This window comes from Thalia democratica, chromosome 9, assembly GCF_965202585.1.
Source record: "Thalia democratica chromosome 9, ktThaDemo2.hap1.1, whole genome shotgun sequence".
In the NCBI taxonomy this organism is placed as follows: Eukaryota; Metazoa; Chordata; class Thaliacea; order Salpida; family Salpidae; genus Thalia; species Thalia democratica.
The window spans coordinates 33645504-33661066 of record NC_139173.1 but is presented as its reverse complement, the minus strand read 5'-3'; the positions used below and the strand labels follow the sequence as shown (position 1 = coordinate 33661066).

At 26.9% G+C, this 15563-nt stretch overlaps 1 protein-coding gene across 1 annotated transcript; it reads right to left on the bottom strand.

Moving 5' to 3' along the window:
• Nucleotides 1–1157: 1157 nt before the first annotated feature.
• Nucleotides 1158–15278, bottom strand: LOC145844155 (coatomer subunit beta-like). Its single transcript, XM_082951521.1, has 19 exons — nucleotides 15075–15278; nucleotides 13800–13951; nucleotides 12574–12743; nucleotides 11879–12032; nucleotides 11078–11268; nucleotides 10336–10456; nucleotides 9868–9999; nucleotides 9430–9552; nucleotides 8816–8961; nucleotides 8322–8511; nucleotides 7736–7948; nucleotides 6596–6712; nucleotides 5818–5967; nucleotides 4978–5127; nucleotides 4055–4199; nucleotides 3430–3661; nucleotides 3095–3218; nucleotides 2234–2386; nucleotides 1158–1814 (listed from the first exon to the last, which is right to left on the bottom strand). Exons 1-19 carry the CDS (start codon nucleotides 15247–15249, stop codon nucleotides 1755–1757), a joined length of 2898 nt encoding a protein of 965 aa, XP_082807647.1. The 5' UTR covers nucleotides 15250–15278; the 3' UTR covers nucleotides 1158–1754.
• Nucleotides 15279–15563: the final 285 nt, after the last annotated feature.

Here is a 15563-nt window from a genome sequence, read left to right as displayed (position 1 = left end):
TCTGCTACTAGAAAGGCCAAGGTTTTAACAAGTTATTCTAACACTCATTTACTGCATTTTTCGATTTTTTTTTTTCTTGTAAAAGTAGTTTACAAATTTTCTTTTTTTTCAAGTAATCTTAAATTTTTAAACAACACTTTGAAGTATCATGTACAAATAATAATACCGATTAATTACTTAAACATTACTATTTTTAACTTTTAGTGTTCAGCATACTTGTTTTATGTGTTATAAACAATAAAATATATTTTTACTAAAATACATACCCAACTAGGTTGATATGTATTGTTTGGATGATTGTATCATTTACTTTACTTGTTGTGGAAAATTTACAGTCAAAGAACTGTATAAGTTTTAAATGGTGGTAAGAATCAAACTTACTTGATTCAATTTTTAAAGAACTACGTTTATTTAAAGACAAATTTTGTTTATAGCAACTTTTTGTTAAACAATATAATTAAAGCTTTATAAAACAAAAAAGCGGTTTATTATTTTTGAATTTGAAAATTATATTTTAATGTTATTAAAACTTAAAATTACTTTGCCAAAATAGTTTAAAAGTTATTTGAAATTAAATAATTTATTAAATATAAACTAAAGAATATTCAACAGTTTTTCAATAACTATAAAACTAAATTACTTTCTTGTTTATTATTAGGTTAAGCAATATGGGTACTCTATACTTTTAACATGAATGTGGTTAACTATTAAAAACATGCCGATTGGTCACTAGTTTTTGTATTCAAAACACCTCAAAACAAATTATTAAGTTTTTCAGAGCAAATTGTTAAAATCTACATAATTTGTTTTTTTTTATAGGTTATAAAAATATTTTTAAGAAACTTCTTTGCAGAAAAAACGAATTTACAAAGGAAAAAAAAAGACCTGGACCGTAATTAGAGGATCCGATATAGGATTAGAACTTGTACACATACTACATAATTATCAAATATTGTACTAGTAGTCATTTTAAAGAATTTTTGAAGGAAAAAAATAAATGTATAAAATACTTTTACTTTATTTAACCTCATATTATATTTCTGTATATTAAAGTATAGGTTTTAAAGTTCTCTTTTTAGCATTTAAAATGTTGTTTTTCCACAAAGTTGTTGTACTATGTATAAAAAAATCAACTAATTATATAAAATTTTATTCACTAAAAATACAATAAACTTCGTACTTTCTGACTAAGTGAGCCAAAAACACTTACCAAAACTATTGCAATTAAAAAAAAACGACAAAAATTAATAAATAATTAAATGCTAGAAGTAAAAGTAGCTTAAAACATATTTTATAAAAACATATAACTTGCTCACAAAATAAGATTCAACTGTGTTATTTTTTACTTCAAGTGGTGTTAAAAGTTTTAAATATGTTAAACGAAGCGAAATGTAAAAACGAATAAGTAGACAACAAAAATGTTTAAATTGACACCGAACTTTTACTTTTAATCACTAATTTAGTTTAAATTGTTTTGGCAGGTTAAAAAAAGACTTAAAAATTTTCAACTTTTTTTAAATTAATTTTAAATTAAGTAAAAGCATTTATTTAAGGGAATGCGGAATATGATAAAACTATCATAAATAATTTTTAACTAAAGTGTCAAAATAAAATCTAACTAATTTTCAAGTTCATCCTTAAAACCCTGAATGGAAAAAATTCAATAAAAAAATTGAATTTTCAAACCGAAGTGCTATATGTAAATGCAACATTAATATTTAATAATTAATTATTAAACACTTTCTGAATTTTTGTTATTTCTTCAACTTCTTCTGGGACAAGTTAATTTTGTCTCCTAAACTTAAAGCCATACCCTAAAAAAATTTTTTTATTCAATTATCAGGATTATTAAATAACTCTTGGTATTATATAAGTGAGTATTTAATAATTAAAGAATTTTTAATTATTTTGTGTTTTATTGAAAAAAACCACACACTTAATAACTGTTTTACTCATTTTTAAAAAAAGTTTTAAATAATTTTATTTTAAAAAAACTTATAAATACAACAAAAGTAGAGCTAAAAAGACTGTGACTTAGCTCACAATATAAACTTAATATTCAAATTTAATTATTATAAGTAAAATGTTAACAAACTTTATTAATAACAATTAATTTTAACAAAATAATATATTCAAACCTGCGACTTGGCCCTTATCCTGATAAAAACTAAAAATTTTAAATCAAAATATTTTTTAATAATATTATCTAATTATAATAAATTTATTTTCTAACCTGCGACTTGGCCCTTATCCTGATGTGACCTGCCACGGGCTGGTCATCGGACCCCACCGGTTTCTCAATACTCAGGTTGGCCAGCGCGGACTCGCCGAATATGGACTTTGCGAACAAGTTGGCCGCCAAAAACCCGCACTCGCCACCTAGCGTCTGTTGTCATGGTGATATTTGTTGTTAGGGAGATATAAATGGTTGTTAGCTAGTTTGACTATGTTTGAATATTAGGCCAATGGACGCACTCATTTACATAAATTTTGAAACTTGAGAAAACAAGTGCGTCCATTGGCTTTAAAACACAGAAAGAACTATTTACTTCTGACGTCATGGAGATGTTATGGTTGTCAGGGAGACATATGCTGTTTGACTTAAAAAAACAAAAGTGACAACATTTATACAAATAAAAACATTACGTTTAGCTGCATGTCGGGTTTAAATTTGATTTAAATTAATGGAATTACACACTAAATCAGCTAAATCTTGTTGCAAATTCTATAACTTATAAAGTTTAACAAACAAAATGTTACTTTGCAAATCTAATTTTCTAAATTTTTAATAATTAAATCAAGAAACTTAAAACGGTAACGTTAAATTTCGTTTAAAAACATAAAAAGTAATTAAAATACATTTTTAAGAAAACTTACTCAACTATTTAAGAGCTCAAACTTTATAGAGAAAAAATAACAAAAAATTGTAATACATAAAGTGATAAAACAAACATTTTCATTGGTGAGGCACTTCATATTTGTAGATTTTAATAAATATTTTAAGTAAAACAAACATTTTCATTGGTGAGGCATTTCATATTTGTATTTTTTAATAAATATTATAAATAAAACTAAATAAAAAAATAAAACAAACATTTTCATTGGTGAGGCACTTCATATTTGTAGATTTTAATATGTGTTGGAGGAAATCTTTCAAATTTTTTATTGTCGTGTTAACTTGCACTTTGTTCTCCCATTCAAACTCAGCCCACATTTTTCTATAAGAAATAATAAAGTAATGTAAAAAAAATACAATTAAAAGCACATTTTCTAATTAATTATCACATAGTACAATTTTTCATTTATAAAAACTTATGATAAGTATTAAAAGATTAAGTATAACAAAAATCCAGCTTATAAAATATAAGCCTTTGCCAATTGATAAACATTACAAACAATATAAAACAATCAAAATAAAAATAAATAAACCTGAATTCGTCATCATTACACGTGGCTGGCTGTATGTAGTCCATTATGTCGATGTGAATGTCGTTCATGACGACACAATTGCGGTCGTTTCCGGCGCCGTGCACGTCATAAACGATGTTTCCGAAAATCACCCCGTTCTCGGTTGACGCCACCTTCACGGAGGCCCGGATGTTAGCGAAGTCGTTGGGCGCCAGCGTGATCGGAGAGGGTTTCTCTACTAGTTTCAGGTCGCCTGTTTAAATAATATAATTTCATTTGTTTGTTCATTTGTAATCTGTAATTATTAGGCGCTAATGTGATTAGTTAAGGTTTCTCTACAAATCTCCTGCTTGTACTTGTTACTGTTAATATTTATTATATATACGTTAGTGTTCTTTGGTTGTATTTATTTTTTTATGTAACTTTTTTTTATTTTTTAGGCCAAAGGTATTGTTAATGTTGGCTTTTCTAATATTTTGAGGTCGCCTGTTTGATAATTAACATATCTTAACTATTTTCAAAATCTAATTTTTTTCATAAGGAGATAATACAGTCGGAGATAAACTCTGAACTATTAAAAGGTTAAGTACATTGCTTGGTTATTTAAATTTATTACTAATTATATTACAACTAAAAGTACACAAACCCAACGTAGCGAGTTCGACAGTGCAGTTTTGTAGTGTGTCGCAGGTTTGATTCACAACGAGAACATCCAACACAATATCGTACTGGTTGATGTGAACGTACGTTTCAGCGTATACTGGATCACTGAACCCTGTCAGTTGGTACACCTGCAAAAATTTTAATATATTATACTGGATCACTGAACCCTGTCAGTTGGTATACCTGCAAAAATGTTAAAGTTTTTATTGAAAACCTCACTATCTAACGATAAAAACTATCAGTTAACAACTAATAAAGTCTAGCATCTGATGCAACTTTGTATATTTTTTTCTAATTATACACTATTGATAAGAAAATAAGCAAGTAATACTAAACCTCATAAATTTAATACTTGATAGATCTATGAAATAATTTATACGATGAGTATAAAAGTTGAAAATTAACAAAAATACTAGGTCAAACCTTATCAAGTTTAATACTTATAGATCTTTAAAATGAATTATATGATTAAGAAAATAACAACTAAAATCAAAACCCTATCAAGTTTAGTGCTTGACGGATCTTTAAAATAATATATATGATTAAAAAAATAACTAAAATAACTAAAATTAAAATCCAAACCTTATCAAGCTTAAACTTGATGGATCTTTGAAATAACTTATATGATTAAGATAATTACAATTAAAATCAAAACCTAAAAAAAATTACACCTTATCAAGTTTAAATATTTAATGGACATTTAAAATAAATTATATGATTAAGTAGATAATAAAATCAAAACTTTATGAAGTTTAGTGCTAGATGGATCTTTGAAATAATTTATATGATTAAGTAGATAATAAAATTCAAACCTTATCAAGTTTAAACTTGATGGATCTTTAAAACTATTCATATGAATAAAAATAATCTAAAATATAACAAGCAGACAACAAGTAAAATTCAAACCTTATCAAGTTTAGTGCTTGACGGGTCTTTGGAGTCTTTCTTCTGGTTGTAGTCTCCAACTGCGGCGTTCAAACTCAATTCGAACTGATCTTCCAACGATCCCGATTCCAACTTCTCGAGAAGCTGGCTGAAGTTTATCGGATCGTCCGGCTGTTATAATAGGTTATTAGTTATTTAAGAGAAATTTAAAAATAAATATATTAACCATAACATTCTATTGATAAGTTTGAAAACAGATTAAAGAAATGAGCGTAGAATAAAAAACTTGGCAGAACTGTTTTGATAAAAGAAAACATTTTTAGGTATATACGTTTAGAATATAAATATTATTAAAAAAATAGTTTTCCTTGAGAAGCTGACTGAAGTTTGTCGGATCGTCTGGCTGTTATATTAATATAGTTAACATCATATGATATATATATGTTATTTGTTTTATAAAATAATAAAGTTTTAAATTATTATGTGAAACTGATTTGACAGTCCAGCTATTATCAAAATAAACTAATTTCAAATAAAAAGCTTACAACTGATTTTACAACTTTTAAGACAAATTTAAACCATTTTTCAGACTTTGAAGCTATCAGAGCTAGATAGGTGAAATACAACAAGTAAAAATGTGATCAGTAAGTTTATGTGTTTTGAACGATTTTGAAAAAAAAAACTGTAAGTCAATAATTTTGTAATACAAATACAATTATGTTATAAGTTAACATGAGACTAAAAAAAATATGTATAAAATTGGTATAAATTTAATTGTTGTACCAATTTTTTTTTCTTCCTTACTGTTTACAAGTGTTTGAAGCAATTTAAATTCTTCTTATAAATACTTCTTTTATTTACCTGTGCGTTATTGAGCGCGGACTGATTTTTTTCAACTTCATTTTTGTGTTTGTTATCTTGAGCCAGTTGTGCTTCTAACAGTGTAGTGAGCGCGTCCCTGCATTTCGCTGTGAAAATGTCATCTATGTATTCGTCCCTTGTTGAAAGTACCTGTTAGTAATTGCATGTATTAAAGTGTTTGTTTAAGTTATAATATTTTCTGGTAAACTTGTTTCAAATAAGCACTAGCTAAGTTCTAATTAAGAAAAGAAAAGATAGCTCATACACCTTGGTCAAAAATCCATTTAACATACTTTTGAATAAATTTTTTAAATAAATGTTATGCTAATCTATAAATTTCATATTGAAACATGTTTTCATCTTTGTTTTAAACAAAATGAATTTTTTATGTTAATTTCATTTTTGATTTTTCGTTATGTGTCTTTCTGTTTAAGTGGCCCTAGGTTTTGATGCCTATGTCCATCATATTATATTGTATAAAAGTTTGTTAAGCACGAAAATGCAGACTCTAAGTGTTTTAGTTTTTTTTTTTAAGGATGAATATAAGCCAATGCAAAAATAAAAAGGTAATTAAATAAATATATTAATGTTTAAAACTTTGAGCACTATGGAAGAGTTCATACAACTAAACTAATAAAAAAGTTTTTCAAAAAATAAGTGATTCGATTATTCCAATATGAATGTTATCTTAAGAGAAAAATTATCAACTTAATTTCAAATAATTAGTAACTCAATTAATCTCATAAAGTATATCAGTTTAAAACAATAATAATCTTACCTTCAAACAATTGGTTATTCTGTCAATTTCATCATCACTAATAGGAGTTTTCGGAATTCCAGATTTTCCCAAATTGTAAACTGAAGCTAGTATCCTCATGCATTTAGCTATGAAAATCTGTATAATATTTCCGTTATATAATAATAATAGTATAATAATATTTTAGTTCTTATGCTTTAGATATAACTTGATATACTACTAAAAAATCAAAGTTTGTCAAATAGACCAGATACTACTTGCAAATAGATGAGATTTTTCTTTTTATGTTTTACTTAAAACTAGTACTTATTAGCAAAAAATTGTAGCAAGTGAAGTATAAAAATTGTACTCAAAATAAAAGCTTAGTATTTACTGTTTTTAATAAAAAATGTCTCTTGTAACTTCATAAATAATTAAACACATTTAATGTTACATTTAATAAATTCTGATTGAAAAGCTTATAAAAAAATACTTAAATATAATTGATTAGTCATAACTTAAATTCAAACAACAATCGAAAACAAACAAGTAAATATTTATTCATTCATTCTTTTTTTTGACATGTTTGACTTTCAATTATATAAAAAATTAATATTATCATTTCTTTACACCTTCATTCACATTTACAACTTAATGTATATAGTGTTTATAAATGTCAACAACATAAAGTGATATTTAGAGTTTTTATTTAATGTGAGATTGTTTAGTTATAGTAGTAAATTAAAAACTAATCTTTTTATTTAATTTCTGTAAAATTAATTAGGCTATAATATATAAGTATATAATCTTTGACCAGAAAGTATTAAAGTAATTTTAAAAACTAAACACAAATAAAGATCGAAAACTTAAATGATAGAAACACAATAAACAATTATACTTTCAACATGTCAGTACCATTGGCTTACTTTTATAATTAATATTTATTGGGATTTTGTTAAATACATCTCAGGAAAGATCGAGAACAAAAAAATTTGATATAAAGTTTATATTTATAACTCCATTAAAAATAACAGTAACAATAGTATACAAACCATTTTACAAGCACGAACAAAACAAATAAATTTTGCTCAAATATTTTTCTGTTCACTAGATACATAAAAACAATTGCAAAAAAACTACACAAGTTTTATAAATAAATCTGTGTACAAAACAAATACTTACATTTTTTTCTTCCTGTGAAACGTCGGTGTCGTTGTACCTCAGCCCTTGTTTGGTCAACGCCGTGCAGAGGGGCCCGCTCAGTGAAAAATCCCCGTCTATGAAAAACTGTCGCAGGGGCGGCCGCTTGGTGGCGGCGTTCGGGGAGTTTTTGTTGTTGGCGGTGAACGCCGATTGGGTGACGTAGGTTCCCATCTCTGTCACTTTCTTCTTTTTCTGAAAATATTTATCTTGTTTATTTAAAATAATATACTTTTTACAATACTTGTAATGTGTTTTGAGTTCCCATGTCATTCGCTTTCTTCTTTTTCTATATATTCTAATTTATTTATTTATTAATCTGTTTTCTTAAATAAATCTTTCTGATACAATATATTGGTTACTTTTTTCAGAAAAAAGTTTCTTTTTTTTTCTTTTTTAATAGAAATAAGTTTGTAATTTTTTTTGTTAATTAAATATTGTATTAGTCTTCCAAAATTCCATCTCCAATACATTTCTCAAAAAAGCTATTTTTTCCCTTAAAATTTGTTAACAAACTATTAATACAAACGTAATTTGCAACTTTACTTTACATGAAAATTTTACAAACATTGTTTTTTTCGGGCTGATCGTCTTTCTTTTCTCCCTCGTCCTCTTCAACGTCCCCCGCTGCGAGCTTCAGTTCTTTCTCAACAATGGGTAAATCCCCCACGCTCTTCTCGACGGCGCGCATGAAGTTGGTTATTTCTGACGGCTGCTCGCAGTACTCGCCCAAAATCCACAACATACTTCCGAGAGTGCTGGAGATATTACTATTTATTTATTATCATTTTATTTAACATAAGTTTATTAGTAAGCTTGATATATATTTAAATTATTTTCGCCTAATATCCATAACATTGACCCGAGGGTGCTGTTTAGTTTTTAAGTATAGTTATTAGTTGTTAATCAGTTGTAAGAGAAAAAGTCGAAACAATTTTTTCAAACTTGAACTGGTTATAATGCAACTATCATTAATAAAATCAAGATGATGAACTTTAAAAGGAAAAACTTTTTTTTAAATGTCAAGTTGTTGCAAACAGCAACTAATAGTTAACAATCAACCTGGTAGTAGTAACAGACGGGAAAACCATCAGCAGTCTGTCTAACAAATCGGTTTTGTGATCTTTGTACTTGTGCACCGCTTCTCTTACAAACTTCAGCACATCGACTGCTGCTAGTTCGTCCTTCTCTCCCAAGAAGTTCATCATCTGTTTGAAGGGTGTTATGGTGAGAAAATGAAAAATAGGTTGTCAAAAGTATTTTTGTTTAAAACAGCGTTCTTATCTTGGTTGCTACTGGTTTAATAGTTCAACACATTGAGTATGACTACTTATAACAATATTAAGTCTAATTTCTATTTGAGAAATTAGAAAAACTTGCAGATATTTCTGTTTCATGGAAATAAATGTCCACACTTTTTAATCTTTTTATTGAAATGGTTGTTAATATTTACTTTTGTTTTTAAACTGGCCTTGATATAGTTAATTTTAAAAATAAATATTTTTTATGACAAAATTTTTAAACTATCATTGATGTAATTGCTATACACATACAATTTTTAACATTAAAATTATACAAAATTAATTATAAATTTTAAAATATAAAACTAACAGACGGAATAACAAATTAATTAACAATGCAAATTTATATTAAAGCAAAGTTAACACGAAACTAACAGATGGAATGACGAGTGATACGACTTCGGGGAACTTGGTAGTGCATTGGTGCATCGTTTTCACCAGTAGTTGGCGGTATTGAGCCGTGGAGTCGTGGTTCTCTGCTGATGAGGTCTTTGTTATCTGAAAATATAATTTGTAATACTATTATTCGATATTAAGCAAAATTTTACTATCTGAAAACAATTTCATTCTTGTTTATCAAGCTTGAAGCTTTAAACTTTATCAAAAAAAAAACTCTTTATAATTAACAACACAGTTTAAATAAATAAAGCTAAATAAAATAGTAAGAAAATTTAATTAACATCTTTAATATATAACAAAAAATGTGAATTGAAATAGTTACACAAACTACTTTAATATACTATTACACAGTTTCTACAAAAATTCAAAGAGATTAACAGAAACTGCAACAACTGAAGGTAAACAAAAGCAAACTTCTTTTTTGAGAAACTTGACGAGTTCCTCAACGTTCCTGGACGAAACGAGATCAAGAGCCAGGTTCAACGTCTTCTTTCTCACTTCAATGTCTGGTGACGCCAGTGCTCTCAACACGTCCATCGTTAGTTTCTGTATAGGGGAAAATTATTTGTAAGTTTTTACATAGGGAGATTTTATTATTGATCTGAATATTTATGTTACAGCTTTTAGTTTCTATGTAGGAAAAATTGTTTCTTGGTTGACTGCTCTATCTCAAATGGATACTAAACACGACTAAATTTTATAATTCTTTTTTATTAAATAGAAAATCACAGCTGTTGATATTATTTCTTCCTTAACAAAATTATCATACTAAGTATTTAATGTTAGAATCTTAAGAAAAACAGCAAACTGAATAAACTAAGTTACTAAATTAAGTCCGCATTACTATGAACAAACTTAATTTGTAAAGCAATCAAATAATACCTGTAATTCCTTCTTGTGTTGAGGATTATCTTTGAGATCACACAAACGATCAAGTACAATCAATTTAACATTGTTATCAGCTTCTTTCACTATCAGTTCTACGTAGCATTCGGCTGCAGCTCTGAAAAAATTAATAAAATATATTAGTTTTAATAATTTGTTATCAGCTTCTTTCACTATCAGTTCTACATAACATTCAGCTGCAGCTCTGTGTAATTAATATGTTAATGCTTAAACTATATCAGTATTCAAAGTTTGCTTAAAAGTACAAATTTTAAAATGATAAGTTTTATTTAAGCAAGGATTATTTAATAAACTAAGTCTTAAACAGAAACTTATTTATCCTTTCTGAAGGAAGTTTTATTTATTTAATAGAAAAATATATGGGCAAGTAGTAATAAAAATTAATAAAACAGGCAAACTCTACAAAATTAGTAAAACTCTTTAAGTGAATTGCACTATATAAACACATCCTTATGACATACTAAACACTTACGCTACAGTGGTAAAGAACTTTCAGTACTTTGAAAACATTTCCTTATTTTCCACTTAATGCAGAAAAAGTAGCTTTACAGAATAAAAACCTAATTAGAAGCTTGGCAGTGTCACTAGTTTAGACCGTTAAATTAAAATTATTAATACTATGACATCACAAAAACTAACTTTATAACTGTCAGAACATTAGATAAGGCGGCGCGCATTAAAAGATTATGCATATTTATTATGACGTCACAAAACTAACTTGACGGCGGTGGGGGCGCTCGATAATGTGACGAGCGTACCGGCGGCCTGATACCTGACGGCCTGGCTGTTGGACTGCAGCAAATTGTAGATGCACCTGATGAACCTGGCCCGCTCGTTGGGGTTGGCGTAACACACCTTGTACACGAGCTCCACTATCACCAGTTGCAGGATGTCGTTGAAAGTGTTCACCTGTTGAGTGCATTATTAAAATGTTTTGTAAAGTTCCACTATCACTACTTGATGTTGTTGAAGTTGTTCGCCTATTTGTATAACAGACTGAATAAACTGTTAGGTGTAGTGATAAAATTTTTCTGCACGTACTAATGCTGCTGGATTACTACAAAAAAAATTGTAGTACGATATATTTTATACTTTTGGTTTATTTTAAGAGTAGTAACCAGAACTTTCTCCCAACTTAAGTAAAAAACATAACTACAATTTGAGAACTAATTTACAAAACAATGTTTCGCCTAGTAGGCCTCTTCAGTTAATTTCTTATTTAAATAGAACATTGTACTTAATAAAGATTAAGTTCTACATAATGTTAAAAGTGTTCACCTACGTGGAGTGAAAAAATAAAACTGTTATGAAAACTTCTAACTTGGTAATTTGTTGAAAATAAAGCATACTTTAAAAGGTATTTTTCGACAAAACTTTAAAAAGTGATAAGTCAATTAAAATTATACTTTATATTATATGTAAATGAGTAGATTGTGTTTCAAAACAAGTCTGAGCTAACCTAAACAAGAACTTAATACTATTAGTTTGCATTATACCAACACTAGTACTTAACACATACCTGATCAATACAAGAACTCAAATATTCCAACGCTCTTTCCTGATCCGCATGAATGAGCATCATGAATGCGTTTCTCTTGCAGCTTGCGTCTCTTTCCTTATCGAGAAAATCATGGACTAGTTCGGGGGCGTCCGGAATCAATTCGTCAAATTTCCTGTGAGAAAAGTACTTGTTTTATTAAATGTGTGTTTATTTTGAAGAGGACTTAAGTTAGGTATATATCTTTCAGAGTACAGTTGTCTAGTTTAAGATGGCCCATTCCGATTGAAATAGTTCACATTAAACACGATATAATTTTTTTATAAGAACTGAATGATTTCAAACTTACATCATTTTTACTTGTAAACAGCGTATATAACTTTACACTAATTTACTTTATTAATTCGCTCAGTAAATAGATTATTAAAATATACAAAATCTATAGTTAATAGATTATTTAAACTAAACTTACCTATATTTCATTTTAAACTAATTTTACTTAAAATTTAACTTTTGTAACAACATATTAAGTATAACTCATATTTTAAATTTAATTTTTATTTTTATTTTATGTGTGCTTTTATTTTCATCGCTCTGTATACTTTTGTTTTCAGCTTTTTTTTAGCGTTTAATGAACTGCTCTGCAGGGAAAAGGCGTAACGCAATAAAAGTTTAACAATAATTTTATATAATTTACTTTATTTTCTAATTATTACTTGTAAATAGTGTAGATCGCCAGCACAGCGTTCCTCCTCACGTAGCTGTGCCTGTGCTCCAAGCAGCTCCTGATACTCGGCATCAGGGATTCCAACAACTCAGGTTGCTTCAGCTTGCACAGAAACCTCAAAGTGGAACCGCGGATGAACTCGTTCGGGTGCGTCAGGTCCTGTGTGTTTGTGTTACTTTTTATTATATTTAAGGACTTCGACTAGTCAACAGTCAGTCGTGATGTGTAGGTAAAACTATTTATAAAAATAGGGAGTCAGTTTGACTTTAAGTAAATTTATGTTTTTGTCAGAAGTTTAATAAAAAATTTAGCATAATAAGCTATAAAATAAAAAAGCTATAAACTTGTATTCATTTCATTTTATTTCTAATTATAAATCATAAATCATTATAAAATATTTCAAATTTCTATTAATAATATATACTTATTTCTTATCACTTCTTGCAAACAAGCATTGTTAACTTTCTTAAAGTACTTCTAAACTATCATTTTAAGTGCTCTGCTACTTATTTAGTAAGCAATAAGCAAACTAGTTACTACAAGAATATAGTTTACTACTTATCTATATTGTATTGCAAAATAAGTATCTGCTTCAGAGCTTCTAAAATTCTTCATTAAAAACAGATAAATTTATAATAATGTAATTAAATTTTTATTACTACTAAAGAGTAAAAACTAGATACACTTAAAACCTTTTTTTTAATTTGTTCTTCAGTAACTCCAAAAAAAATTTAAAGAATTTTAAATGCTGTTTATATAACTTTTTAAGTAGTTTTACTATACTTGTTTTTTTTAACAGTTTTTTTTAACAGACTATTTGTTGAAAATATATAGCTAAAATGTTTCATATTTGTGTTTAAATTTTCACATAATAGAAATATAGTAGCATAAGTTTTAAAACAAAGTGTTAAAATACAATAAAATACAAATAAAAACTGAAAACTAGGTTTTAACTAAATATAATTTAATTTATTATAACTCTAAAATTTTAATTATTTATAAACTTAATTGAAATATCATTCATATACAAAATATAATAAAATATCATTTTAATTTATTTAAAAAATTTTAATTGTTAGGCTTTTGAAAGCTTTTAACTAAGAAGTACAAATATAATTAAATTAGTCATTTTTAAATTCTATTAGTAAGTAAACAAAAACATACACAGACTAATTGATATGCAAATAATTTTTTTGGTAATAATAAAAAACAAACTTTTCTGTATGCATCACAGACTAAGATCATTCTGGGGTCGAGCTTTCCTTCTGAGTCAGTTTTGGGCCAAATTTCCCAGAAGACAAGCAAGAGTTTCTTGATCATGTGGTTGTCGTTTGGCAGAAGGAACTTTATAATTGGCATCAGCAAACCTTGACAGAAAAATATTAGATTTAATTAGAAAATTTTAGGTATACTTGATTGTTGAAATGCAATATTAAGACTGAAATAACTTAATGAACACATGTGAATATAAGTTACAAGTGTTAAGAATAGTGAGGATCTAAAATATGATAGTAACTATCAAGAAAAAAATTTAAAGATAAAATATAAACTTAATTTTAAAACAAACAAAAATGTTTAGTATCAAAATGTTGTATTGTTAAATTACTTTATAAAGTCAAAATAAAAAGTAAATACTATAAAACCTAAGCATTAAGAAAAAACTTCTTAAATGCAATTACATAATCTTAAAAGCAATAGTTTTAAATTTAAAAAATATTGCCATTAAAACAAAACTAATTAACTTTCTATAAAACAAAAAAATAATTATGTTAAACACTTTAAGTATTGTTTGGAGGACTTATAAAAAACTAAAATTAAATTATTGTTTGTTGATATAGTAATAGTAAACTAATAAATTTTACATTTCGATTTTAGAATTCTGAGCCAAAAAAAAAAACAACTTTAGTAAGTAGAAAACATAAAACTTTACACAAAATCTGAAAACAATAACAATTTTATGGTTTTCTTTAATTTTCTTCATTTTAAATTGATCAAAGTTTTACAGACCATGCACCCATGAGATTTTTACAATAAAAGTTTTAAATTTCTCTATATAAAGATAAAAGCTTTTGAATTTTTTTTTTTTCAATAAACTGAAGACTAAAAAATATATAAATAACAATTTTTTTTAAGTGCTTCTGAGCAACAAATTTAAAACTTTTTTTGCAGTTACCAGTATTCTTTTTTATTTGTAATGAAACAAATCTACTAGAAGTAATTATAAAATTTGCTTTATTAAAAGTTACACACTATAAATAATTTTCAATATTAAGAAAGCTACTTACAAACAAATCAAGGAGCTTCAAATGCCAATGGAACAACATTTTAAATGACTGTAGTTAACTAATACCAAAAGGAAACAAAAATATTTCTAGAAGCATATACAAAATATCTCAGATTCAACATTAAAAACTACTACATTATTATTAACTATGTGAAATATTATCAAAATAAAAGTTGAAACAAAACAAATTGTATTTCACAAGTTACCTGGTAATTTTTCACCGTTCAAGGTCATCTGAATGACTTTCTTAAGCGCTTCAATTTTCTTGTTAATTTTTCCATTCTCAATGTCCTGTTTCAATTTGGCTTCATTGGTGGGTTCTGAATCAGTCACAGAATTGGTGTTGATCAGAGTGTAGCAAATGCTCTCTGCAGAAGTCATTATTCTGCTTTCTTTGTTTTATTTATAAAAGTTCTGTAAATTTTTATGTGTCATTATTCTGCTTTTGTTGTTTTATCAATAAAAGTTCTGTAAATTTTAAGTACTTTAGAATGCTAAAGTGATGCTTTGTTGACCAAAGAGTATGTGTTATTTGTTACACTGAATATTTTAAACTGTACTTATAATTATTTTAAAGACTTTTGTGTATATCTAAGTGGTATATTTTTTACTCTATTGTACTTAAAAAATTAAAAAACTTTCAGTAGTTGTACATACACACAGAAATTATTTATTTATTTTCAAGAGGTGAAACA

Bases quoted from the DNA above. Each gene is read 5' to 3' on its own strand.
- LOC145844155 (XM_082951521.1), bottom strand. From the start codon at position 15,249: ATGACTTCTGCAGAGAGCATTTGCTACACTCTGATCAACACCAATTCT. The intron at 8,512-8,815 runs GTTGATTGTTAA...TAATATCTCCAG, and splicing joins CCGTCTGTTACTACTACCAG to CACTCTCGGAAGTATGTTGT. The intron at 3,219-3,429 runs GTTTATTTATTT...TATTTCTTATAG, and splicing joins TGTAATGATGACGAATTCAG to AAAAATGTGGGCTGAGTTTG.